Here is a 26,211-nt window from a genome sequence, read left to right as displayed (position 1 = left end):
GCACTCTACCTCATATCTAAATCTAGTCCAGACCCTCCAAATGAGCCAGCCTCATTCAGAGTTAAGACCCCGCAGCAGAGGAATGGATACAGTTACCGCTGAGCATAAACACTATGCAACCACTGTTTTTATTGGAGGTCAAACCCCCGCGACTTCTCCGCGGTCACATGTCAAGGTTGAAATACAGTACGGTGGTTTTCTTACCCTGGGCTTTGCAGCTGCGCTTGTCAGGTCGGAGCTCGTAGCCCTGAACGCACCAGCACTGGAACCCCCCCTGCGTGTTGGTACAGCCCTGGCTGCAGTAGCCTTCTTCAGCACACTCGTCCACATCTGGAACGGACCACGGAGGCAGAGGACAAGAGAGGGGAGGGACGGAGAGATGTTGGCGTCAAACTCCCGCAGGGTTAACAAGACACAAAGCAAAGGCCCAATTCCAAACCACCCCTTACACCCTCTCCCTACCCGCCATATTAAGTGCCATTCCAAACCAATCAGCAGGGAGTGGAAGTGTGTTATATAACCCTCCAACAGCGAGCCTGCATCGATGCTGACTTAACCAGCGGCCCTTACTGACGACATGCAACGCCGCTTTGTGTTCCTCATGGAACACGCTCCAATGTCAGCTCCGTACGACTACCTTACAATTATTTACTCATAAACTGCTCAAACTGATAGACATTTAATTTAATCTACTTAATTGTCATACAGACGGCAACAACATAAAGTAAATAGATTGTATTTAGGATCTAATATACCCTCGTCCAGTTTAGAAAACAGTAGACATGTTCATTAGATTGTAAATTGTTGTATATTATATATATATATACACACACACACACAACATATATATATATATATATACAACATATATTTATTATTTTTTACCCCTATCAGGAGCTATAACCCCATCATTTTTTAGATCTTCAACTGTGCAATACTGACTTAACAGTACAATAATTTGGTGCAATAATTTAGATGTGAAATAATCTGGTTTACTCCAGCATTAACACTGTATTTATTTATACAGAACATTTAAACTAATATTGTTATTTTACACTATTCTTGCATTTTTATAAATGCATGCATTTATATTATTATTCAGCATTATTTAGCATCAGCATTATTAATTGCACTGTTGTTATATATATATTTCTTATTTATATTTTCTTATTATTTCTCTATTTTTATATATTTATATTCTAGAACTAGAACTCAATTGCCAATCAATAGAAAAAGTATTTCTGATTCTGATATTTATTTCCTTGCAGGAGAGAGGGACGTTTGTCCTGAAGTGGCCGCTGTATTGATACCCTCCACCTTACAGAAGGGTGCTTCATTGAGCTGCTAGTGTGACTACAAACAGAGTTCACTCCGTCACAGAGTGGGAGGGTGGAGGGACCGGATTGGAATTGGGCCAAAGTGTGCAGAGGTGGCTGGAAGGTGAAAAAGTCACTCACACTTTGGGAACACATTCACGTCCAACTTCTTGTTACGCCCCTTAAATTCTAGATTAATTTCTTGACCTTGCAAAACACACTTGCATAGAATGGAAGATTGTCTCCACGAGTTTAAAAAGTCTGGCAATATGACTTTCGGCTCGAGGCAGAAATCCCAGATTCAGGTCCACAACAAATTCTTAATATCAATACTTTCTTAGCCCAAACCTTCATGAAGTTCAATAGAAATGTGTTCATGCTTTTGGGAAATATCCTGTTGACATAAAGATAAACTAACACACACACACACACAGACACACACACACACACACACACGCAGACACACACACAGCAGTACCCTGGCAGGCTTGGCCGTCGTCCATCAGGCGGTATCCAGTGTGACAGGTGCACTGGACCAGTCCTCTGACCATCTGACACTTCTGGGAGCAGCCTCCGTTATTCTGGTTACAGTTGCCCTCGCTGGAGCGCGGACCTGCTCGCCGCACAGAGACATTACAGGAACATAAACACAGCCTGCTGATTCAGTACGAATACAACCGCACACTGTAAAAAGTATGACTCATGTGGTGGTGAGCCTTGAAATATTTTAGGCCCGCGAGCAGCGACGCCTGAGGACGGTGATGTCGGTCAGGAAGCTCAACTAGAACAGTCCAGATTGTCATTAAAGCATTTCGGTGACATTTCTTCTCATGCCACCATTTAGGCCTAAAATCTCACCTTGACAAACATTTTCATGCTCCCCCACACAAGATTGTCAATGAATCTCAATAAACATCCGATAAGTTAAGTGCTCGTGTCGGTCTTCATAACTTAGACATTGGTATGCGAGTCTTATCCCTTCCAAGTAAGTGTTATTGCAGAGTCTGTGCATGCTTTAAAGAGGACATATTATACAAATTTTCAGATTCATACTTGTATTTTGGGTTTCTACTGGAACATGTTTACATGCTTTAATGTTATTCGTCTCATCCTGTCTGTCTGAATATACCTGTATTCACACTCTGTCTGAAACGCTCCGTTTTAGTGCCTGTCTCTTTTTGGAAATCAGGTCAGCTGAGTCATCGGAGACCCTCCTGATTTTATTTGAGTTTTAATTTCCTTGAACTGTCTTTCTATTTCTTTTAAATAATGTTTTATTTTTTGACATGTCCGTTTTATTTTACTGCCCTTGTGAAGCACTTTGTAACGTGGATTTTGGAAGAGTTTTATCATTATTATTATTAAATCCCCCTCCTAAAAAAGCCCAGTCTGCTCTGATTGGCTTGCGAGAAAAATATGGTGCACCTTTACAAAGGTAGTTCTCAAGCTGTGGGTGGTAATGAGCATGCGTGTGACATAGGAAGGGGGAGCCAAATCTGAATGGCTTGTTGAATCACATGTTTTCTGATCTTGGCAGCCCACAAAAAAACAGACTGGGTTGTCTTAATTCACAGTTTGTGTGTTGGTAGTCACTCCAGATACCCAAATGTATGAGCACAAGCACTGAAAAAGTGAGTTTTTCATGGTATGTCCCGTTTAAGGAAGAAAAAGGCTGAAATTAAATTCTTAATGTTCAGTCTTCACACCGCGGTACAGACGCAGATATAGTGCATCAACTCACGGCAGTCGTGGTGCGGGTGTTCGTCAGTCCCGTCTCCGCAGTCGTTGACCTCGTTGCACACCTTCCTCTGACCGATGCAGCGTCCGTTCCCACACTGGAACTGATCAGGAGCACATGGAGGACTCTCTGTGGGGACATGAGATAATAATAATAATATATACAGTGAGAAGGCAACAACTCTTTATCTCCCATTCTGCCCTTCACTTACCAAATAATTGTTACTCATTCATGAAAAGTTTTAGCTTTAAGTACAGCAGTACATTGTTTTTCATACACTGGTCAATTTTGGGCTTTTTTGCTTCTATAACATGTCTTCTTTCAAACTAGTGGAAAGAAAACATCCAAAATACACGTTTAGATGTTTATTTGACTACTTTGACTATTTTCATCTGTAGATTTCTCCTAAATTCACTAAAAGTTAACATCAGATAATACCTCATTTGCATATTTAAACATAACATTTCAGAAAACTTGTAATACAAAAAAGAATTGTCTTAATGTAAGTAATCATCTGGGGAAGTTTCATGGTGATATCTATTAGTTAACATTGTTTACCCTATTCACCTGGAGTGTCTTGCAAAATGTATGGAATTTCACAATATAGTATATCTTTAAAGATTGTTTTCTCAAAATTAGCTTTTTCTCAGACTCTGAGCCAGAAATCTCCACCTCATCAGCACTTCCATCCACCAAACTTTCCAGTTTCTTTCCCATCTATATTCTGAACGTTTTTACAGAGGGGTTTGTTCATACATCATTCATAGCCTGATTCATTCAACATTTTTTTCCAAAAAACATGTCGAAAATGGATTTTTCGAGTGATCCAAAATTCCCTCTGTAACAAACCTTTGACTCTAACATGTCAACACAATGAAACAAGAATTTTGAACCTGGCTGTATCCAATATTCAGATTTCTGTTCTGGAAATATACAGCACATATTTGATAACATAATGCCACATTTGCATATTTAAACATAACATTTCAGAAAACTTGTAATACAAAAAACAATTGCCTTAATGTGAGTAATCAACTGGGGAAGTTTCATGGTGATATCTATTAGTTAATTCTTTTACCCCATTCAACTGGGGTGTCTGTTTTTTGTTTTCCACTAACCTCTCCTTCCACATTAGGCCCACTACCTTAGTCCATCATTACATTTAACTGTTCATTAAGAGATTATTTGAAAGTCTCACAGAGGTTCCAGTGTAGCCAGAAACTCCTAACATGTCAGGCTGAACTACAGGGAAACGTACGAATGATTAAGTGTGCCACCATAAAGATGACATCATGGATTTGAATATTTCATTACATATGGATGAAGTGCTGCGACGAGCAAAAACAGAAAGACATTTCAGAAAAGTAAAGAAAGAAATACTTGGAGTGAGTACAAAATGTATTAACTTTGAAGCTGGGAATTTAAGGGAAATGTCAGGGTTCAAGAGGTTCATGCAAAGCGATCTGGAACTCCTCAGGTTATAGGTGGATAGCATCCAAACATCGAGTAAAAACGTTCCGTCTTTCTCTTCATTGTTCGATTCTATCTCAATACACAGGCCGGTTTCTGTAGTTTGTCTACAGGTTGGTGTTCCAATCAGCAGAGGAACTGCCAAAAAGATAAGTCAATATTGTTTGAAAGCAACTGTGTTTCTCAACAAAAAGGAAAAAAAGTGAGTTTGTGAGTCGAGGAGGGCTGTTCTGAGCTGTTGTCATGACTACGATTGAAGCTGGTGTTATATTTAGCTCCTGAAAACAAGATAACAACCACAGTCTCACCGGTTTTCTCGCAGCCCTCTTCATCGCTGCGGTCGGAGCAGTCGGGCTCGCCGTCGCATCTCCATGACAACCGGACGCAGCGTCCGGTTCCGCAGCGGAACTGATCGGCCGTGCACATGGACGTGGCTGCAGGACACACACACACACACACACACACACACATTTCATTCATTCAATCTCAGATGAGATATTGATTGCCTTGTTTTTCCATCAGTAACAGAAGTCAGATAAAAGGCTGAAATTGACAGAAACACTAACATGATGAAGGAATAAAAAACTATTTTGAGACACACAAGCCTTTACAGACAGAGCACATGTTTGTTCCGTAAATGTGACGAAAGCAGCTACTCACTGCAGTTCTTCTCGTCTGATTGGTCGTCACAGTCGAATTCTCCGTCACACCTCCAGCCCGCGTTGATGCACATCCCGCTGCTGCACATGAATTCAACTGATCTGCACGGCTGGTGGGAAGCTACACGCACACACACACACAGATACATACAGAATGACATCAGAAACACAACAACTACAGCAGCTGTAATTTAACCATCTTTATGGGGTTAAACAAATCTCTCGCAACATGATTTTTAAAGTCACAACTTTATTCATGGGGTGTTTATTATTATCACATCAGTGATGTCACAAAAATATTAATTTTCTATACCATTTTCGAAACCACGGTGAAAAATTGACACAACATTGAGGACATAAAAATTGGGATTTTTATTAAAAGATAAAGAGCAGTGTGTGTGTGTGTGTGTGTGTGTGTGTCAACTTGCTGTCTGAGAGAAAAGAGAGCAGAACCCACAGCTGGTACCCGTGTATCGATACTGTGGACAATCAGTATTGAAACCGTTTCACCTATTCAGTATCGATATGTATTGATACTTTTTTGACAACACTATATCATGTAAAAAATGCTAAATATCTCTCTGGTTCCTGCATCTAGGAGTAGGCATCACCTTGCTTTAAAAAAGGATTTTTTAAAAAGTTGAGATTTGTTGGGTTACATTTGAATAAAGGTACAAGATAGTTCCTGGTAACCAAGACACCAGCCCAGGCCTTATCCAAATGATATTCAGTGTGATTGGGTCGGGTAGTGTCCTGTTGTATCTTTCTATCAAAATGTCCAATAGCCTAGTGGATCCAAGCGGGTCAGCTCTGATCACTTGTTGTGTCATAAACATTGCAGGAGGAAAAGTTTGGCCTGTAAAATGCAAGAACCGAGGGCTGTCAATAGATTCAAATATTTAATCAGGATTAATCACACAAAATATTTTTCTTTTCAAATCTACCTTAGAGGAGATTTATCAAGTATTTATAACTCTTATCAACATGGGAGTGGGCAAATATGCTGTTTTATGCAAATGTATGTATATATGTATTATTGGAAATCAATTAACAACACAAAACAATGACAGATATTGTCCAGAAACCCTCACAGGTAAAATAAAAAATATGCTCAAATCATAACATGTCAAACTGCAGCCCAACAGGCAACAACAGCTGTCAGTGTGTCAGTGTGCTGACTTGACTATGATTTGCCCCAAACTGCATGTGATTATCATAAAGCGGGCATGTCTGTAAAGGGGAGACTCGTGGGTACCCATAAAACACTTTTTCATTCACATATCTGGAGGTCAGAGGTCAAGGGACCCCTTTTTTCCTCGCCAACATTTAGTGTAGCTTTGGAGAGTTATTTAGCCTCCTTCTCGACAAGCTAGTATGATGTACGACAAGGTCGGTACCGATGGATTCCTTAGGTTTTCTAGTTTAATATGATGCAATCTATCTTCACTCTAGCTTTAAAACTGAGCCCGCTGCAACCTAAAAATCTCAAGTTGCGTTAATGCGTTAAAGAAATGAGTGGCGTTAAAATAAATTTGTATTATCGTGTTAACTTTAACAACCCTACAAGAAACACAAATCTCTTACAGACTGTTGCTGCTTGTTGATTGGTGCAGCACTGTGCTGCTGCACTATTTGGGTCTGTTCGGGTCGACCACATTTTGGATCGGGTCCAATTATCCTGGGGTCTATTGAGATTGGGTCTCTGCCTCTATCTTTTTTTGGAAACGGATTGATGCACATGGGATTCAGGTAGGTTTTCCACAAACCAGTTTCGGATCAGATCCAAATGATGCACCTATAAGGTCCTCTAATACAAGATTGAAAGCTTTATCGTCATATGCACAGCAAATAAGTAAGCAATCTTAAGCTGCCCATACACTGTACGATTTTAGAAACGTGGTTGTGTAACTGTAGGTGGAAAATAGAAAGAAAAAAAAAAAGAAATTCATCCGACCGTCAGGCGGGAGGAGTTAATCGGTCTTCAGTCCCCGCCGTACGCTGCACGGCAAACGACGCCTAACGAAGCTGAAATTCGGTCCGACTCTAAAATGAGTCTTGTGGCTAAAATGGTCCAGTGTATGCCCAGCTTAAGTCTGCTGTTCACTCTAAAATGCTGTCCATAAAAAGTGCAAAACAAAGTGCAAAGATACAGTGTTTTATACCAGTGATGTTTCCTTCCCCATAGACATGAATTGGTTCTGTTTATTTTGGCTGCCATATGATCATCTCTGACTGCAGATCATAGCTGTCCCACCTTTAAATCTCCCACCACATCTCAACATGTGAGCGGATCAAAGTGAAGCTCAAACTGGCAGCAGATGAGGACGGAGGTGGACGAGAAGATTAAAGCTGAATCAGACATAAGCATCTTAAATCCCGAGTGTGTGTGTGTGTGTGTGTGTGAGCGCGTGTATGTGTCTTGGACATGTTTCCTCCTGACAGCACGAGTCGGCTCCCATCAAAGCTGTGGTGGGCGTGAGATAAGGGACGAACAAAAGTGACAAACGAGGGAATTCAGGGGAAATAAAAAAAAAAAAAGAGGAGATGTTGTAGAAGCTTCAAGCAGTCCGCGTGCGGGCTTATCAGCCGGGCGAGAGAAGAGAGAGAGAGAGAGAGAGAGAGAGAGAGAGAGAGAGAGAGAGAGAGAGAGAGAGAGAGAGATGATCAAAACAGCAGGTGGCTCTCCCACAGAGAGAGAGAGAGAGAGAGAGAGGTCAGAAGAATCAGCGTGGGATGCCGACAAACACACCGACGCCCACACACACTCAAATGATTCATCCACACTCTCTCTCTCACTGTCTCACACACACACGCAGCAACGATGCGCTTTCATCTGCTCAGCTATGCAGCCGAAAGCAGTATCAATGTTCGCAAGCGGTAACGAAGCATGCAGTTGTGAGTGTTTTGGGATGTGTGTGTGTGTGTGTGTGTGCATTCACATAAGGGAGAGGGAGGGAGGGGAGGCTTCTTCTCTAACAAAGCGCCCTTCATGTGTCTGGAGAGTCGATGCCAAGGAATGCTGTCTGAGGATGGGCCGTCTTATGCTTGTGAGGAATGCCTCCTCTGTGTGTCCACAAACTATCTGCATGTTTTGTAAAGCGAAGACGTCGTCAGACTTTTTTTTTTTTTTGACGCTTCATGAAATGGAATTAGTTTAAAACACTAAAAAACAGACTCTGGTCAGAAATAACATAAAATGAAAATAAAATAGCAAGCATAGACGGGCAGTTTGAGAGAAGAGGACATCAGGAAATTGATAGTTCGGGGACATGAGGTCCAGCTGGTTTCAGTACACCAGACAGGATGTAGATTGATCTATTAACCTTGTTGGTTTTTAATACAAAAAAGAAAAACATAAGAGTCCTGCAGAAGTAACTAACAGGACTTAGGGGCATTTTATGTGTTTGGGTTTATTCTGAAATCATTTAAAGGTCCAGTGTGTAGGATTTGGTGGTATGTAGCGGTGAGGTGAGGAGATTGCAACCGACTGAAGCGTCTCCCGGATGGCAAGCGTGTAGGAGAGCTACGATGGCCGACGCGAAAACGCGAATGACCCAGCTAGAACCATTTGGAGCAGAGCCAGTGCGTAGAGTGTGAGTGTAAGTGGGAAGTGAGTAGTGAGCAAGAGAGCGAAAGCAGTGGCGACAGGAGCGAGTAACGCTATTGATTCCGGCCCAAGCAGGAAAAGTTAACAGTTTTGTTTGTCCGTTCTGGGCTACTGTAGAAACATGGCGGTGCAACATGGAGGACTCCGTGGAGAGGACCCGCTCCATATGTAGATATAAACGGCTCTTTCTAAGGTAACGAAAACACAACCATTCCGGGGCCGGGTTGCATCGGCAGCAGGCTTAGCAGGGTATTCCAGACGTCCCTCTCCACAGTAACGTTTTCCAGCTCTTCCTGGGTGGACCCCGAGGCGATCCCAGGCCAGACGAGATATATAATCTCTCCAGCGTGTTCTGGGTCTACCCCGGGGCCTCTTGGCTAGTTGGACGTGCCTGGAAACGTACCTCCAAAGGGAGGCATCCAGGAGGCATCCTGATCAGATGCCCGAACCACATCAGCAGGACCCTTTGGGGTGTCCTGATGTCTGAGCTCCTCGCCCTATCTCTAAGGCGGAGCCCAGCCACTCTACGGAGGAAACTCATTTCGGCCGCTTGTATCCGCGATCTCATTCTTTTGGTCTCTACCCAAAGCTCATGCCTATAGGTGAGGGTCGGAACGTAGATGGACCGGTAAATCAAGAGGTTTGTCTTCCGGCTCAGCTCCCTTTTCACCACAACGGTCCGGTACAGCATAACTGCTGATGCCGCTCCAAACCGCCTGTCCATCTCCTACTCCATTTTACCCTCACTCCAGAACAAGACCCTGAGATACTTATATTATATAACTCCCTCGCTTGGGGTAGTGACTCACTCCCAACAACCTGGAGGGTGCAATCCACCGTTTTCCAGCAGGGAACATTTCAATAGATCCCCCTAATTGTTCCACACTGGTCCTTTAAGACTTTTCAAAGACCCCCCCAAAAAATAAACCAGGGTGTGTGTGTGTGTGCTGCACCATTATTTTAAGTATTTTTAGGACCAATCTCCTGTCTCTTTTTTTTGCTTTTTTTAAAGCTTTGATGCCAGCTCAACTTTCCAAAAAGACATGTCAAACACTTCAGAAGCGAGGCAGCAATTAAAAAACCTGGACGTGGGAGGAGACGAGGGAGAAACAGAGAGCAGCTCAGTCGACCGACATGACCAAAACCTTGAAGCTGTGCTTATCGCGCTGCAGATAAACACATCAAAGGGGGAAACCACTGTGTATGAGTGTGTGTGCGTGTGAGCGAGAGAGAGAGAGAGAGAGAGAGAGAGAGAGAGAGAGAGAGAGAGAGAGAGATGTCATGTGGTGGGCGGTTATAGACAATAAGCGAATGAAACAAACATGTGAGAAATCAGAGATGAGAGAATGAGGAGGGAGATGCTGAGAGATTTGTCAGCAGCAGGCAGCGTCTCTGGAGTGAGGGGAGCGAAACATGATAGTCTGTGTTAATCAGGACCATGGCGTCACGCTGTGCGTGTGTGTGTGTGTGTGTGTGTGTGTGTGTGTGTGTGTGTGTGTGTGTGTGTGTGTGTGTGCGTGTGATACAGTGACAGAAAAGATCTAACAGACAGTTCTGACAGATGCTGTGGAGCGGCGGCCTGCAGGAAGCAGCTGTTCCTGAGCTCAACCTGACGTCGACAATCGACACTGAATGTTGTGATGCTTTTCGGATGTATTTCTGTATAATAGCAAATATTTATGACTGAAAGGGCAAAGTTAGTGATAAAAAGTGAGGGCTGTCAATTGATTAAAATATTTAATCACGATTAATTGATTTTGAGATTTGTCAAGTATTTAATGCTCTTATCAACATGGGAGTGGGCAAATATGCTGCTTTATGCAAATGTATGTATATATTAATTATTAAAAATCAATTAACAACACAAAACAATGACAAATATTGTTCATAAAAACCCTCACAGGTACTGCATTTAGCATAACAAATATGCTCAAATCATAACGTGGCAAACTGCAGCCCAACAGTCAACAACAGCTGTCAGTGTGTCAGTGTGCTGACTTGACTATGACTTGCCCCAAACTGCATGTGATTATCATAAAGTGGGCATGTCTGTAAAGGGGAGACTCGTGGGTACCCAGAGAACCGTTTTTCATTCAAGTATATTGAGGTCAGAGGTCAACGCATCTGTTTTTCCTCATAAAAATGTAGCATTAGTTTGGAGCGTTATTTAGCCTCCTTCTAGTTTTCTAGTTTCATATGATACCAGTATCTTCACTCTAGCTTTAAAACTGAACCCACTACAACCACTAAAAACCCCAAGTTGTGTTAATGTGTTAAAGAAATTAGTGGCGTTAAAATTAATTTGCATTAACACGTTAACTTTGACAGCCCTAAAAAAAAGTTGAACCCCTCAAACCGTTTAATCATTCTGCTTCTTCATGACTGTCCGTGTTGTTCCAGCTTCTCAAATGTAAAGATTTGCCTTTTTTTCTGTTTTATGTCACTGTAAAATGAATATCTTTGGGTTCTTGGACTGTTGGCTGGACGAAACAAGCAATGACGGCAATGTCCTCGATGTCCTAGGCTCACAGGACTCGGGGTGGCATTTTTCCTAATTTTCTGACATATTAATCGAACACACTGACACTTTAAGATTTAAGTGTCGGTGTACTGAGTCACTGTGTCCACTTTGGATCTGATTCAGTTGGTGGATTCACTAAAAAAAAATGAGTAAAGCCTAAACTTAAGACTTCCTGTTCAGATGAACCTGTAACATACTTTTAAACTCCAGTTGAACTAAGTGCAGGAGGACAGGAGGATGACTGGCTGTTCTGGGACACATGTGCAGCAGTGCCACTGGGGTAAGTGGAGGGAGAGAGTGAAGCAAAGAAGAAGAAGAAGAAGAAGAAGAAGGGATGGAAAGAAGAAAGGCATCTGCCAGAGGGAGAGAAGAAACTTAACTCTCATCTGACGGCATAACAGAGGACTGATCTCCCGGAGGAGCTTCATCTTCTCCTCCTGCACAAGACGCTGTTTAGTGAGAGCCAGGAGCGCTGCCACGGATCATACAGAGTGTGTGTGTGTGTGTGTGTGAAAGGAGATAACAGCAGCTCACTGTGAGCTTTACACCGGCAGGACAGGCTGGATCAGTCACTCTACTGGAACAATACCTTCTGTTTTCTTCTTGGATTTCCACCAAGTTTGTATCTTGGATGTTCAAATTTAGGGAGGTTTTTGTGTAGTGATATATTTTGGCCAAATCTTTCCCTCTGCTCAGAGTTCATCTGAAGATGGAGCTTGCATTTAGGGTTGAGTTTGACAAACTTTGAGGTTAATTACTGTCTTTAAGAGGCTGTAGCGGGCTCAGTTTTAAAGTGGTGAAACTAGATGATCTTAGGCACGCATTGGTACAAACCATGTCATGCTAACAAAGGGGTCCCTTGACCTCTGACCTCAAGGTATGTGGATGTAAATGGGTTCTATGGGTACCCACGAGTCTCCCCTTTACAGACATGCCCACTTTATGATAATCACAGTTTGGCTAAAAAACATGCAGTTTTTATTTTCGCCTATTCTAAAAATGGTGTATTTGAAAATGAATGCATACTGGGGTCCCTAAACAGTCTTGAATTACATAAACTGGGTACCACTGTAAAGCTGAGACCCTTGTGGATTTAATTAACCCCATTATATTAATATGTGATGATGTTAGTCTTGATAGTAGCCATTTCATTGTAGTGAGACCATTTTTTTTTTTTAAATTGACCTCACTGTATAAAATGACCTGTGGTGACCTCTAGGATAATCACAGCCTCTTGAAACTTTACAACCACAAACTACAGACCTAGAGCATTCAGAGGATGGATGGCTTTCCTAGCTTTTCTGAGCAGTTTCCAGAACAGAAGTGCTCGCCATCTAATCGCTGAAAAATGCAATTCTTGCAGAAATCTCGAAATGTCAAAAGTTTTTAAACCAAATCACAGCATGGCTTCTTCTATGGTGTTCCTCAATGTCTTGGTGTCATAATGTGGTATTTTGGAGGGATTATTGATCTTTTTTATCAAATCTGGAGTGGTAAAACATGGATAAATTTAGCACCAAATCTGTGTAACAAATGGTATCAACCCCCTGACATAAGTAAGCATGGGAATGGCCATCATATACTTCCATCATAATGTTCTAAGCCCTTATACACTTATGATTAAAACAACTTGGCAGACGGTGCTGAGCAGCATCTCAAATTAATCTTCAGGTTCCCAGCTTTCAGATGATGTACTCCACTTCTATGTGACATCTACTGCTGACCTGCTATCTCCCCCTAAAGACCCCCCTAAAACAGACAAAAATGGGTCTAGAGGGTTAAGGTGGAAAGATTCGAGCTAGACTGATATATCGGCCGGTGGATTGGTGTCTGAGGGGGAAGATCTTTCCATTGAGGTTCGAAGTTAACGAACACCTAAAGCCAATGCTGGGTCTTCATAATGTTGGAAGTGTGTTTGTGTGCGTGAGCGATGGGGAACTTACAACAGTCCGACTCGTCCGACCAGTCTCCGCAGTCGTCGTCTCCGTCACAGTGGTAGATGTCCAGGATACAGCGGCCGTACGCACACTGGAACTCCTCCACGCTGCAGGTGGCTGCCATCACATCTGATGCTGCACACACACACACACACACACACACACACACACAGTCATGTTAAACAGATGCTGGATAAGATGGTGCAGCAGCTGGCTGTCTGAGGCTCTTTGAAGCCTCGACTCTTCTCTGCTGAGTCCGTCAGAAACTATACATGAAATGAACGAGAGGCTCAGCTCTCCGTTAAGACAGCGAACACGTGTATATGTTCTGCAGCTACTGTAAGATCTTAGTTTACATGCAGCTGGTCAGTAATTACCAGATTTGTCCCCTTCTTCTTGCGTCAACATCGTTTGGAATCATGAGGCTGCAGCCTGAGGAGTGTGGACTGACGTCGCATAGAGACAACAGACTCTCTTGTGATGTTTAAAGTTTACAAATAACGTATTGTTCAGATGTGGAAATGCTTGGATGTGGCTTTTCTTTTCATCTTGCTAATGATGCCACAAAGTTTCCTATTTGATTCACTCTCTTATGAAACCCCTATTTAAAAACCCAGTTAAAAAAACACAAACAAAAAAAAACAGCAATGTTAACCAGGACTCTTTTACATCGATTTGGGTAATTGGGCTTCTCATCGGGCGGCATCCTCCAGTACTGAGAAGTGAAACCAATCCCAAAGTGCCTTAAAGTTAAATTCTTTCTAACAGCCAGTAGGGGGCGACTCCTCTGGTTGCAAAAAGAAGTCTGATTGTATAGAAGTCTATGAGAAAATGAGCCTACTTCTCACTTGATTTATTACCTCAGTAAACATTGTGAATATGAGTTTATGGGCTCAATCACTAGTTTCAAGTCTTTTTCAATACAGCATGATGTTCATTTAGGGGATGCTTTAGGGCGTGGCTAACTTGTGGGTGACAGGTCGCTACCACTGCGTTGTCCGGTCTGGGAGTTGTCCGTGTTTTTTCGTCTTAGAACTGTAACCCTTACACAGTGTGTTTTCAGTTCATGGAAGTAAATTGTAACATTTTGGTCGCCTAAAAAATGTCTTATTCAGCGTTCGGTTGTACTTAGCTCCACCCTCTCGTATCACTTCTGGTTGCAAAAAACCAAGATGCCAAAATGTCGAACTCGAGGCTTCAAAACAACAGTCTACAAAGCATAAGCTATATTTAGAATAGTTTCACCGCTTTACGTTGACGTCAGACAGCCCTTTCTGACGGGGAACGGAAGCCATTACGCTCTTTTCAAAGCCACCAGACTCCATTGACAAAAACAGTCATTTTTCCTCGCAGAACACAGGAGTTGCTGGTCTACCGCTGCCTCGATCGGTTAGTTTGTTATTGAGTGAGTTTAGTGTTTTAAAGGGTCAGTTTGGTTTCCCCAAAGTCACACAATAACACAAACTAACCGATCGAGGCAGCAGTAGGCCGGCAACTTCCGTGTTCTGCGAGGAAAAATTACTGTTTTTGTCAACGGAGTCTCTCGGCTTTGAAGAGAGCATAGATGGATACAATGGCTTCAGTTCCCCGTCAGAAAGGACTGTCTGACGGCGAGGTAAAGCAGTGAAAATATTCTAAATATAGCGTACGCTTAAACTGATATTGATTTTATTAGGTGGCTAAATTATGTTTTGCTGCTTTGCTCCCGTGCTGGTACTCTCATCTGTTTCTCCAAACATCATCTACTGTAGGTAATACACTGACTATGGTATAAGTACCTCATACAACCCCACTGAGAAACACCTGAACTATTCCTTTAAGCCCTGTTTCTTACAGTGTCTTTCTTAAACACACAAACTCTCAGTAACTTACGGCAGTTTTCCTCGTCTGATCCGTCCTTACAGTCCGTGTCTCCGTCACAGTACCAGTGCTCGGCGATACAACTGCCATCTGTGCAGCGGAACTCCTTGTCCGAACATTTACGCATGTCTGGTATGGAGAGAAAAACAAAAACTCACAGTTCATATACAGCATATATATATATTTACATATATAAGATGGTGTGAGTGAATATGTGCTTGCATGATGGTGTTCACATGTGTGTGTGTAGATGTGTGTACCCACCACACTGTTCATCACTGTTGTCCCCGCAATCGTTGTCGCCATCGCAGTGCCAGAGGCTGCGAATACAGTAGCCATTTTGGCAGTGAAACTCGTCCTCCTCGCACTCTCTGGGAGCTGCAGGGGGAAAAAAAGAAAGAGCGGTATCAGAGGACAAGTAATGAGGATACAACAAAAGCAAAGAGCAGATACTGTACGAGAATGCGATAAGAGGCAGCCGTCTCTGAGCACCGCTGACATTATATCTACAGCTGCACTGACACAAGGGAAACCGTGGCCTTTTATGTCAGGCTCAGAGAGAGCCGGGGAGGGAAGAAGTAACTGAGATTTTTTTTTTCTCTCCGTAAACAGGCTGAACTCTCCCGAGGCTGCAGGTCCAGAGCTCAAAGACTGAATATCCTGTGGTTCCATCTCAGCACATAAGACGTCCCACCGACAGCTACTGCAACTCGGTGAGGAGGAGGAGGAGGTCTGAGGGAAGTCATACCGAGTGTGTGTGTGGCTGTCTTCACGGTCACCGACTGAGCAGAGCGAAAACATTTGCTATAATAATACCTTTATTTATACAGCACTTTTCCAAGACGTGTAACAAATGCTGTACAAAAACACATGAAACCAAACCGCCTTAACGGCTGGCTGTAAAATAAAAAATCCTCCCTCAGGGAGCACAAAGGCTGTGGTCAGCTTGAAGCAATGTTGGTTACAAACGGATGCCAATAGTGACAAGCTTCCATGGCAAAAAAAATCTCAAACCACAACTGAAGCATAATCCTCATCTCCATTGTCCCTCTGTATCTGTACCAGTTGTCGCTTAACCAAAATAGGTCTAAATACTCCGCATCCATTTCAATCCTCGACCCCGTTGACCTTACAGAAAGGCTGTTTTCCTATTGGTCAGAAGACGTTTATAGTTCAACTGTAAAGCAGTCAGAATGTTCAACTACAGTGCTTGTCGGATGGTCGAACAGCCTCCTCCCGCACCTTTAAGATGCCGGAATTGGGGGACTTGCATCCGACAATTTCTGCAACTCACCGGAACCGTCAATCATTCACACACATTCACACAGCGATTGGCCGGGTGTGTGGAGATGAGAAAGTGGGCAGGGTTTGAACTTCTCTCTCAAGCTCTCTTTTTATTCATTTTTTAACAAGTACTTCTGTCTCTTTCTGTGTGAACAGCCGAGTGCATCACTATGAAAGCCTTCCTGGAAAGATTGTTCAAAAATGTACACACTTATCTCCATATTTAAACAATTGTTGCGTCCAACCCCCCCTCTCTATGACGGTTGACTTGTCACTAGAGCTGCAACGATTAGTCGACTAATCAATTAGTCGATCAAAAGAAAAATAATCGGCAACTAATTTGATAATCGATTAATTGTTAAAGCAATTTTTCATGCAAAAAAATTGCAGAAAATTCTGTTTTTAGCTTCTCAAATGTTGCATATCTTTGGGTTTTGAACATTTTATAAACCAAAATATTAGTCATTAATCTAGAAAAAGATCTGCAGATTAATCGATAATGAAATTGATCGTTAGTTGCAGCCCTACATATAACTAGGGTGCACTGATCCAACTTTTTCAGTCCCGATAGCGATAGTGATACCTGGGCTTTGGGTATCAGCCGATACCGGGTAGCGATCCGATACCAGTCTTTAATTAATGAGCTGTATGCCTCCCTGTGTGGAAGTGACTGGGATCATTCTTTTACATGTAAGGCAATATCAGGCTTGACTTAAACATTGCTTTCCTGACTTTATAAAACAAAATGTAACCAATAAATACATAGATATCAATTTATTTAATTCTTCTTTATTACTAAAAATAATAAATCGTGCACCAGCAACTTGGTAAAAAAATATTTAAAATGAATGAGAATTACTTTAATTCAAGTGTAAACTTTTTAATGCAGCAATAAATTGGTCAAAACTTAAACAGGAATTAAAATTTCAACACATAACGTATATAGTATGTTAACATAGAATTGAATTTAATAGATCGGCCCCATTGTCACCGATATCCGATCCAGCTATTTGAGTCAGTATCGGCCAGATATCCGATCCGGTACCGGTATCGGTGCTTCCCTATTTTTCACCTCGTCTTCGAGTGTGGTTGCTTGAAAAAACTATGAAAACTACTTCATTTTGAGCATAACGACATCTTAAAATATCTTCATTCGGTACAGTGTGCAGTCACAACTCTTTGAGAACAAGTTTGAGAGATGTAGACCAAAAAACTGTAATTTGTTAAAGATATGGCCGTATAGAACATATCGGAAGTATATTCTCTATCTTGCCGTGCACAAGTTAAATGTCGTTTGTTGAGGTGGATGTCCGACCATTATTTGATTCTCCTACATCTGGTTAAAGAAACATGCAAAGGAGGAACACCATTCTTATTTCCATGTTTCAGTCCACCATATTGTAACAATATACAGTAATGAGCATTAATGTGTATAACGTGCAACATAGACAGGTCCGAACTCTTCTGTCATTTTCAGGAATCGATAAGTTGCATTAAAAAAACGTCCTTTTAAATTTGAAACCAGCTGAATACAGGCCCGGTTTAATCTACCAAAGCTGAGCTCCGGCAGCTTGTTGTACGTCTTAATTAAATATACTGGCTGCTGTACGTTAGTTGTTGTCTCACTAGACAGTTAACCTTGAGACTGAAGATAAAAGACACATTTGTCATTCACGCCAACAGCCGCGACGACGCAGTTAGACACGAGAAGTCACTCCCTCCAGTGAACTTCCAGCACTGTGACATTGACGGTGTTTCAGTTTCAAACCCTTTCATTTATCCAAACAACTCCTCCGCGCTGCCTCTTTAATCACACGGCCATTGAAAAAAGACCGAATGGATTTTCAAAACGCCGCCTTCTACTGTTACCGCCGGCAATCGATGGCAAAAACACAGCCACGCTCGCCTTGGGGCCGAGTAAACAGGCTCGTCAAGGAGAACCAATGATGGATGTCCCCTGGCAGGAGGTAATCTATAATTCATCGGTGCCGTGTGTGTGAGTGTTAAGACAGCGGAGACAAACAGAGAGAGATAAGGAGAGACAGAAACAGAAGGATGCCCACAGAATAGACGGGGCAGGGAGAAGAAGAAACAGAGGATGAAGCTTTTCTTTATTTCAGTGAGATTTTTCATCTTTTCTCAGGTGTGTTGCATCACAGCACGAGTCAAGGCTGCCGGAGACGCACTCCACTTCTGAGACATGACATGACATGAGGCCCCAGAGCCCGTCTGTTTATGTGCGTGTGTGTGTGTGTGTGTGTGTGTGTGTGTGTGTGTGTGTGTGGGTGTGTAAGCTGTTCTCATACACTGTTCTTGCTATACCTACGAAAAGTAATTAATTAGGGATGCTCCGATCTGACTTTTTTCAGTACCGATACCGATAGCGATACCTGGGCTTTGGGAGTCTGCCGATACAGAATACCGATCTGATACCATTGTTTAATTAATAAGTTATCCCATATTTAAACAATTATTGCATTTCACCCCGGTTGGTTGGAACAGCTGTAGAGTTGTCAGAAGACTAAGAAGAATAATGAAATATCAGCCGATATTTGTTTTTTCACACAAGCCCATAACATAAACAACATTTTTTTTTATAAGGATGCCTTAAAGGGCCAGTGTGTAGGATAGGGGGGATTTAATGGCCAAAACGGAATATGACATTCATAACTATGTTTTCATTAGTGTATAATCACCTGAAACTAAGAATTGTTGTGTTTTCGTGAGCTTAGAATGAGCCCTTCATATCTACACAGGGAGTGGGTCCTCTTCACGGAGTCCCCCAATGTTGCTCCGCCATGTTTCTACGGTTGCCGAGAACGGACTAGGGCTGTCCTCGCCTGAAGAAGTTCTTAATTGACTAACTTGGAAATAAGTAACTCAGCATGAAAAAAAAGCAAAAAGAATGACTAATCGACTAGAGAAATCGTAGTCGAGTAAAACCAAAACCACTGATTAGTCGACTAATCAACTAAGAGGGGGGGCAGCCCTAGAACAAACAAACCAAATACTGTGTTGTTTTAGTTTTCTTACGTTGCCTGAAGGCCACCCCTTAGTTTTCCGATACGCTTGGAAAGGGAGGTTGCAGTTGATTGCAATCTGCCACCTCACCACTAGATGCCACTAAATCACTTCTCCTTTAAATAAGGTTATTAAAGAGCTGTGAGCTACGTACTGAGCAGGGCAGCTGGTCACTACTATCTGAACAAGTAAGTAATGATAATAGAATACATAATGACATTACTGTTTATAAATTAGCGCAAATATATCTTTAGCGTTGATGAGCTATATATCGGCCAATTTATCAGCCCGGACGATTTATCGCTCTACTTTTGACAGCTAAACCTCAGCTGACCTCACCCACATCGCCCCCCGGTAGGTCCAAATGAAATTTTAATTTTACGTGCGCTGCACTATCGACATATACACTCATTTAATCTATTATTCAACTTGTAAGCCAATAATTGATTTTCTCCCCCTCTCTCTCCCCTCCCATCAGCGAGGTAAACAGAGAGAGGGGTCGGAGGTCAACAAGCCCCGAAGACGCTCATCATTCACACAGCAGCCAAAACGTCAAAGGGCAAAGGGCGCTGGGAGTCATTACCAGGCTCCCTGCATGTGCGTGCGGTGAAATGGTGTCATGTTTTTTCTTCTGCGAAACGTCTTTTAAACTTAAAGAATTCAGAATATCTCATGTTCAGACGCACACGTCCGCACCGAGACACACCTCAGTCTGCGTGTTTGTCTGAAAATCTTTGACAAGTACTCCGGTTCCAGCCGAGCGTGGAGGATTGTCTCCCCGTCTCTCTAAATAATGAAATAAAACCACTGCATCGCGGGGAGACACACCAAAAATATATATTGGGAGGTGAAAGACAGACCGGGGGTGGAAAAAAAAAAGTGGAGAGAAAGAAAGAAGCATGAAATAATAAGTAGTTTGGGGAGGGAGGGAAATTTACTGGGCATGAGGATGAAAAATTCATAGCTGGCTCGCAGCAGACAGACCCCCCATCAGGAAGTGATTCAGTGTCTGGCTGCTGATACAGCATGTGGGTCAACAGAGGAGGAGGAGAAATCACTAGATGACAGACTGATGTGAAAAATCATTCAGAAGAGAAGGAGCTAACCTGTACCTGCTGTACACACAAACTGCATGAGGTATATGATACAAGAGTTACTATGGAAAACTATTTTTCTGGTAGCAGATACCGCAATACTGACAAGTCAACTGTGGGGGATGGCAAGCAACCGCCACGCTATGTTCACGTTTTTTTCTTTTTTTGAACTCTTTCCAATGGGAGCGCTGCATTTTTACACTTTGCTGCAAACGGCAGCAGCGTGATGAGGTGCTGAGCGTCCATTCTGCGCTGAGGCCCACACGTATAGTGTTTTCTTCTGGTCATTGAGAGATTAAAAATTTTCAACTTTGGGTAAAACTCCACGACGACCAAACATCACATCACTACATGTTGCTACATGTGCTGGACAAAAACAACAATGGTGGAGAAATGAATACACAGACCGGCGGGTCCGTCCTCTCTCCCTGCGTGTTTCAGCCTTCCCTTCATCCAGAGCATGTACTGTATCTTGTGCCGATATTTTGATATTCCGTATCATAGCAACCGGATGCAACCAAAGCGCAGCTGAAAAAAATAAATAAAAACCCTGTGCCTCATTTCCCTTCTGTGTTCTGCATTTAACAATACGTATTTAATTTGTTTTAATACTGTCATCTTTGTCATTTAAAAAGCAACAATATACCTAATAATAGCCTAACAGTACAGCTTATTTATATAGTATTACAATCAGGATAAATACTGTGCACGTATCTGACTCTGTGTACTTTGTCAGTTTATTAAGTCCATTAAACATTGTGACAGCCATCCCACAGCAATAAGCCCTGATTCATTACTGTCTCTACCTGTTAGTCATTATTCATAACATGCAGGTCGATTTGCAGTCCGATAATACTAATAATGCTTCTAATCACTTATTTCTTTGTGACACCAAAAAACACAAATACAGAAATTAGAAGCATTAAAGTGCTGCATATACTTGATTTCCCAACGTGGGTTGCCTAGCAACCTCACAGTGATGTCAAGACTCCAGGAAGTTCCCCCCGTTTCGGTTACCATATTTTAAGCTAAGCCAAAGTGTTTTTTTTTTGTTTTTTTTTACAACAGCCGCTGCTGCCATTCTGGACTAAAAACACGTATTACATTTATGATATTTCATTGTTCAACTCAGGTGATATCGATAGAATATGAAGGCTTAGCTTTGCTGCTGGGCGCTGACGTTGCAATGGAACTAACAATTGACTTTCACTTCTTGGCGATATACAGTACGTTCTTTGGCTAAGCTAAACATCCACTGTCTGTAGCTTAATAAGTACCGTACAGACATAAAAGAGGTATCTATCTTCTCATCTCACTCCCAGCAAGACAACAAATAAGCATGTTTCCAAAAAAACTATTCCTTTTAGTGTTTCTTCTGACCAAAACTCAGTTGTTCCCACACTACCTTTCTCCTCTGCACATGTGAGCAGCCTCAAACTCAGAAATAATTTGAAACAAATAAACCAAGCTTTCATGAGCTAGATAAAAGGAAACCCGTTATGAAATCAACAAAACAGATAATTATTGATGTTAAAATGTTGCAATGAGTTATCAATCCTTTTCAGTTCCAGGGAGATGTAGAGGGGGGAAAAAAGAGCCTGTATTGATCTGGAGACTAAAGTTAGTCACTAAAAGGACACTGTCTGACTCCGTCTGCCATGTGTTGTCTCCATCAGGATCACGTCACGCCCTGGAACTATTCCTGTCCCCGCTCAGAGTGTTAAGTGTGATTAAACTGAGTCACCAAACTGACACCGGCAGTGTGATGGAACGACTCTGGCGTGCGGTGTACATTCACATGGATCAGATGGCACACATGGAGGCATTATGGGTAAACACAGAGACTAAAAGAGGACGATGTGTTCACAGAATATCTGACCACCGACTCCACCGAGACTAATGAAACAACACACACGTTCCCCTAACCTCACAACTCCAACCTAAACTTAACCTAATTCTAGCCTAAAAGGGTTACTATGGCGATAGCACTGACCTTCTATAAAGTTGGGGTACTGAAAGAATGAATAACAAATTTGACCAGACCTTCAGTACTTCTCAGTTGTTGATACTAGTTGATACTAGTTTTGGATCCTACATTTCCTATAATGCAACAGTATATTTTCTTTAGACCCTCCCTGGCTGGTAAATGCCCGTGTTTTTCAAACTCAACACCGACAGGTAGTCAGCTTTCAAGTCAGCATCCTGGTTGTAATTCAAAGTCTGAGCTCTAACTAGAAATCAAGGAATCTCTGTCCGTCTCTATGTACGTCTGTGTGTCCTTCAAATAGCTCAAGAACTATCGATCCGATCTACTTCATATTTGGCGAGTGTATTGCTGGATACCCGAGGACGTGCAGTGTCGAAGATGAAGCAATTTGTTCATGTGACACGTTCAATATTAATAAACTTTGACTAAAGGAGCGAACGGCGCTTTGTGCAGCAGCAGGGTGGGGGGCTTCGGGGCTCTGCGGACCGAGTTGAGCACGTCGTCCGCGGCGAGTCTTTACAGACCGCTGCTCATTGAATGCAATTCACTTTTGCTGCTGGATGGACGTTACAACCAAACTCTTCACTTCCCTGGAGTCAACGAGCGATGAGCGCTCCTCGATAACGCCGCAAGCCAGACGCAATCGGCCCGATCCGAACGGGCACGTCTTCCAAACGACCGCTCGCTCCGAATGTGCACGTCCTTCCACAATGCCGCAAGGAGCAATACCGGGAGCCGAGCAATCGGCTGGTTCCAAATGGGCACACGCTCCGGACGGGCATTGTAAATTTCTGCGACGGAAAACTACAGAAGCAACACAAAGGAATGCTGGCAAAATGGCTGCAAAGCCCTCATTACTCCAGCATCGACACTAATACAAAGTGTTCAAATCGCTCTAAATGTGTAACGCAGCAAAAGCATCTCATTTATACGAACGACTTCTGTCGGGCGTCCGGCAGAAGATTTTCCTGTTCCCTTTCCTTTCTGCTGACATTGCGTGAATGCAGCATTAACAGACCTTCTACAGATAACGCACAAGCTACGAGCACGCACAAAGGCGTTTACGCACAACGCGTTGTTCGTTGCAGTGTTCTCCGAAACGCCAGAGAGGCGTACGAACAAAATGTTCTTTGAAGAAGCAATAAGTCAAGGAGTTTTACCAGCACAACGCCACAAACCAAGCTCCTCAATGCCGGAGGAGGAATTGTAATTAACTGCAGACTCGTATCTCATATCCATGGACTTTATCACCTTTATACAATCCCTGTAAAGAAAGGAGTCAAGTATTATAATGAATTATAATGAAAGAAAGGTTGAAAGGTTTAGTATCCTGAAAACAATTTCATTCGGTTGGCAAAATATTTACTCAAATGTAGTTTAGATTAAGATCTCCTGCTCTAAAAGCATTTAAAAATGAATCATCCGTCTTTCTAATTCATTATATTTTTGCTTTTATTTTATTGTGGTAGTCATGTCTGAAAAGCCCTGTGCGCGGGCGCCTGGTTACAAAAAATCAGAGGTGCACGACCAAGCGCTGCGACAGCTTGCAGAGCATTTGTGCTTCACGCACAATACATGTCATTTTTGGTTCGCAAACCCTGGTGCCAGAGACACTACGGCGAGCAACCCCGGCTTTAACTCGTTAAACAGCCCTTTGAAGAAAACAGGAACAGACAAAAGGGTCTCCCGTTCCAAAACTGTGGTCACTATCAAACTTAACATGGTCCTCACAAAGATAGAAATACAGTAGCACAAACACACACACGCACACGCACACGCACACACACACACCAACCCACCAGGCAGCGATGCATACATGCATAAATACGACTGCAGAAATAGACACTCTCCTTACTTCACCCGCTGCAGGCCACATTCTGCCTGGCAAGCAGCTGAGGGGTATTTTGAGTCGAACACACACTCATGCAAACACACACACACACACACACACACACAGATAAGTCCACAGATCCAAAAAAGAACAGGATAAACTGAGGGCAAAGGTCAGAGTGTCCTGTGTGGTGACCGTGGGAGTGCTGACCTTGTGTGTGTGTGTGTGTGTGTGTGTGTGTGTGTGTGTGACAGCCTCCTTCAGACTCCAAACAAACACCTCATTGCACATGGCTGCCTCCAACATCTGTCCACTTTAATAACTCATCGCCCCCCCCTGGGCCTGTAAGAGTACGTCCAGAGTGTGTTTGTGACGACACATATCAGCGTGACTGCCAATGTTTGTTTGTATGTTTGTGTTGATGAGAGAGAGAGAGAGAGGGGAGGTGTACTACTTACGACAGTCCAGTTCGTCGGAGTCGTCCTCGCAGTCGTTGTCTCCGTCACACACCCAGGAGCGACGGATACATTTGCCGTTGTCACAGTGGAAGTCCAGCGGCGAGCAGGTGGGAAGCACTGCGAACAAACAAGGCCAGACAACAAGTCTGTCAGCAGGAGCAAACAAACAAACAGACAAACTGTGAGGCTGAAAGGAGAGGAGAGGAGAGCTAGCGGTTGTTTTCAAGAAATACACCAAATATGACTTTTGGTGCTTTTCTGTTAGTATTTTCGACTTTTAATGTCACTTTTCCTTTTGCTTTATTCTGTATTTCCCTGCTGGTTTCATATTTGTATGTTATGATACATGATGTTCCTATCATGTATGATACCGTAATGTTGCCCTGAGTGACATTTAATCATTAATATATGTTAATGATTAACATAGTTAATATATGATGTGTGACAGACATCGCGATGTGAGATAACATTTTGCCCTGATCACGGCCGGATTCCAAGAGTTTCCCGAAGTCTAGTCTCTGGAAGTTACTCTTTAATTCTGCATGAGATGAGTCAAAATAAAACACCTACACAGCCATACTGCATCGATTGAAAAAGTTGGGATTATTTCAACGCTTTATATGATGATGAAAACCCTTATCAAGAACTGAACTAAAAGTAAGTACACCGGATCAGATGCGATGTCAATCCAACACGGTGATGAAGCTTTGACCCACAGCTCACAGTCATCACTCCTGTATGGCAGCAGGCTGCAGTAAAGGTCAGGAAAGGTCAGAGTTTTACAGACACAGTTTAAATGCTGTCTGGTCTCAGCTCATCCAGAGCCTGAGCCTTAGTGGACGTCCTCCTCTTCTCTCTCCCACCTTCTCACCCTGAGACCTGGAGAGCAGCACCGAGCTCAGCTCAGCTCAGCTCAGCGCATTCCTCCTTAACTTCATATCCGCTCTAAGTGCAGCTACTCGCTATCTAAGCAGAGCCCGAATGACTGGCCCTTTGTCATCCGCAGACAGAGCTAATTTAATTACGGGCCAGAGAGGGATGGAGGGAGGAGGAGAGGAGGAGAGGAGGGAAGGGAGGGAGAGACTACTCAGGGTCGACTCTCACCCGCCTGTCGATACCAGATATGAAATATTGACCGAGCAAAGCAGACTTTATGAAAAATGTATGACGTCACGCGGCGAGTTAACCAGCGAGGCAGACAGGCGGACAAGTCGGGGCTCAGTGAGTGAATTAAGTAAGCGTGTGTGAGTGTGTGTGTGCGTGTGTGAGTGTGTGTGTGTCAGGGTGTGGCTCTGGTCTCCAGGGGAAGTAAAGCCCCACTGACCCACATACCCCTGAATGGATATTACATTATTCAGAGAGAGAGAGATAGATAGACATAAGCAAACAGAACCCCTTATTCTCTTCACCTTCTGATGACCTCTCTTT

General features: G+C 42.8%; 1 protein-coding gene across 3 annotated transcripts in view; it reads right to left on the bottom strand.

The window, feature by feature from the left end:
- The window catches only part of lrp4 (low density lipoprotein receptor-related protein 4), a 150,865-nt gene that overhangs the window by 36,206 nt on the left and 88,448 nt on the right, over nt 1–26,211 (bottom strand). For all 3 annotated transcript variants that reach the window (XM_074622818.1, XM_074622827.1, XM_074622837.1), the window contains exons 3-11: nt 24,784–24,900; nt 15,373–15,486; nt 15,121–15,237; nt 13,255–13,383; nt 5,185–5,304; nt 4,833–4,958; nt 3,058–3,183; nt 1,795–1,929; nt 205–330 (exon numbers count right to left, since the gene is read on the bottom strand). In XM_074622818.1, the coding sequence (XP_074478919.1) occupies nt 205–330; nt 1,795–1,929; nt 3,058–3,183; nt 4,833–4,958; nt 5,185–5,304; nt 13,255–13,383; nt 15,121–15,237; nt 15,373–15,486; nt 24,784–24,900 (1,110 nt within the window). The remainder of the gene's footprint in view (nt 1–204; nt 331–1,794; nt 1,930–3,057; nt 3,184–4,832; nt 4,959–5,184; nt 5,305–13,254; nt 13,384–15,120; nt 15,238–15,372; nt 15,487–24,783; nt 24,901–26,211) is intronic.

This window comes from Sebastes fasciatus, chromosome 2, assembly GCF_043250625.1.
Source record: "Sebastes fasciatus isolate fSebFas1 chromosome 2, fSebFas1.pri, whole genome shotgun sequence".
NCBI lineage: Eukaryota > Metazoa > Chordata > Actinopteri > Perciformes > Sebastidae > Sebastes > Sebastes fasciatus.
This window is presented reverse-complemented; position numbering and strand designations above follow the sequence as displayed.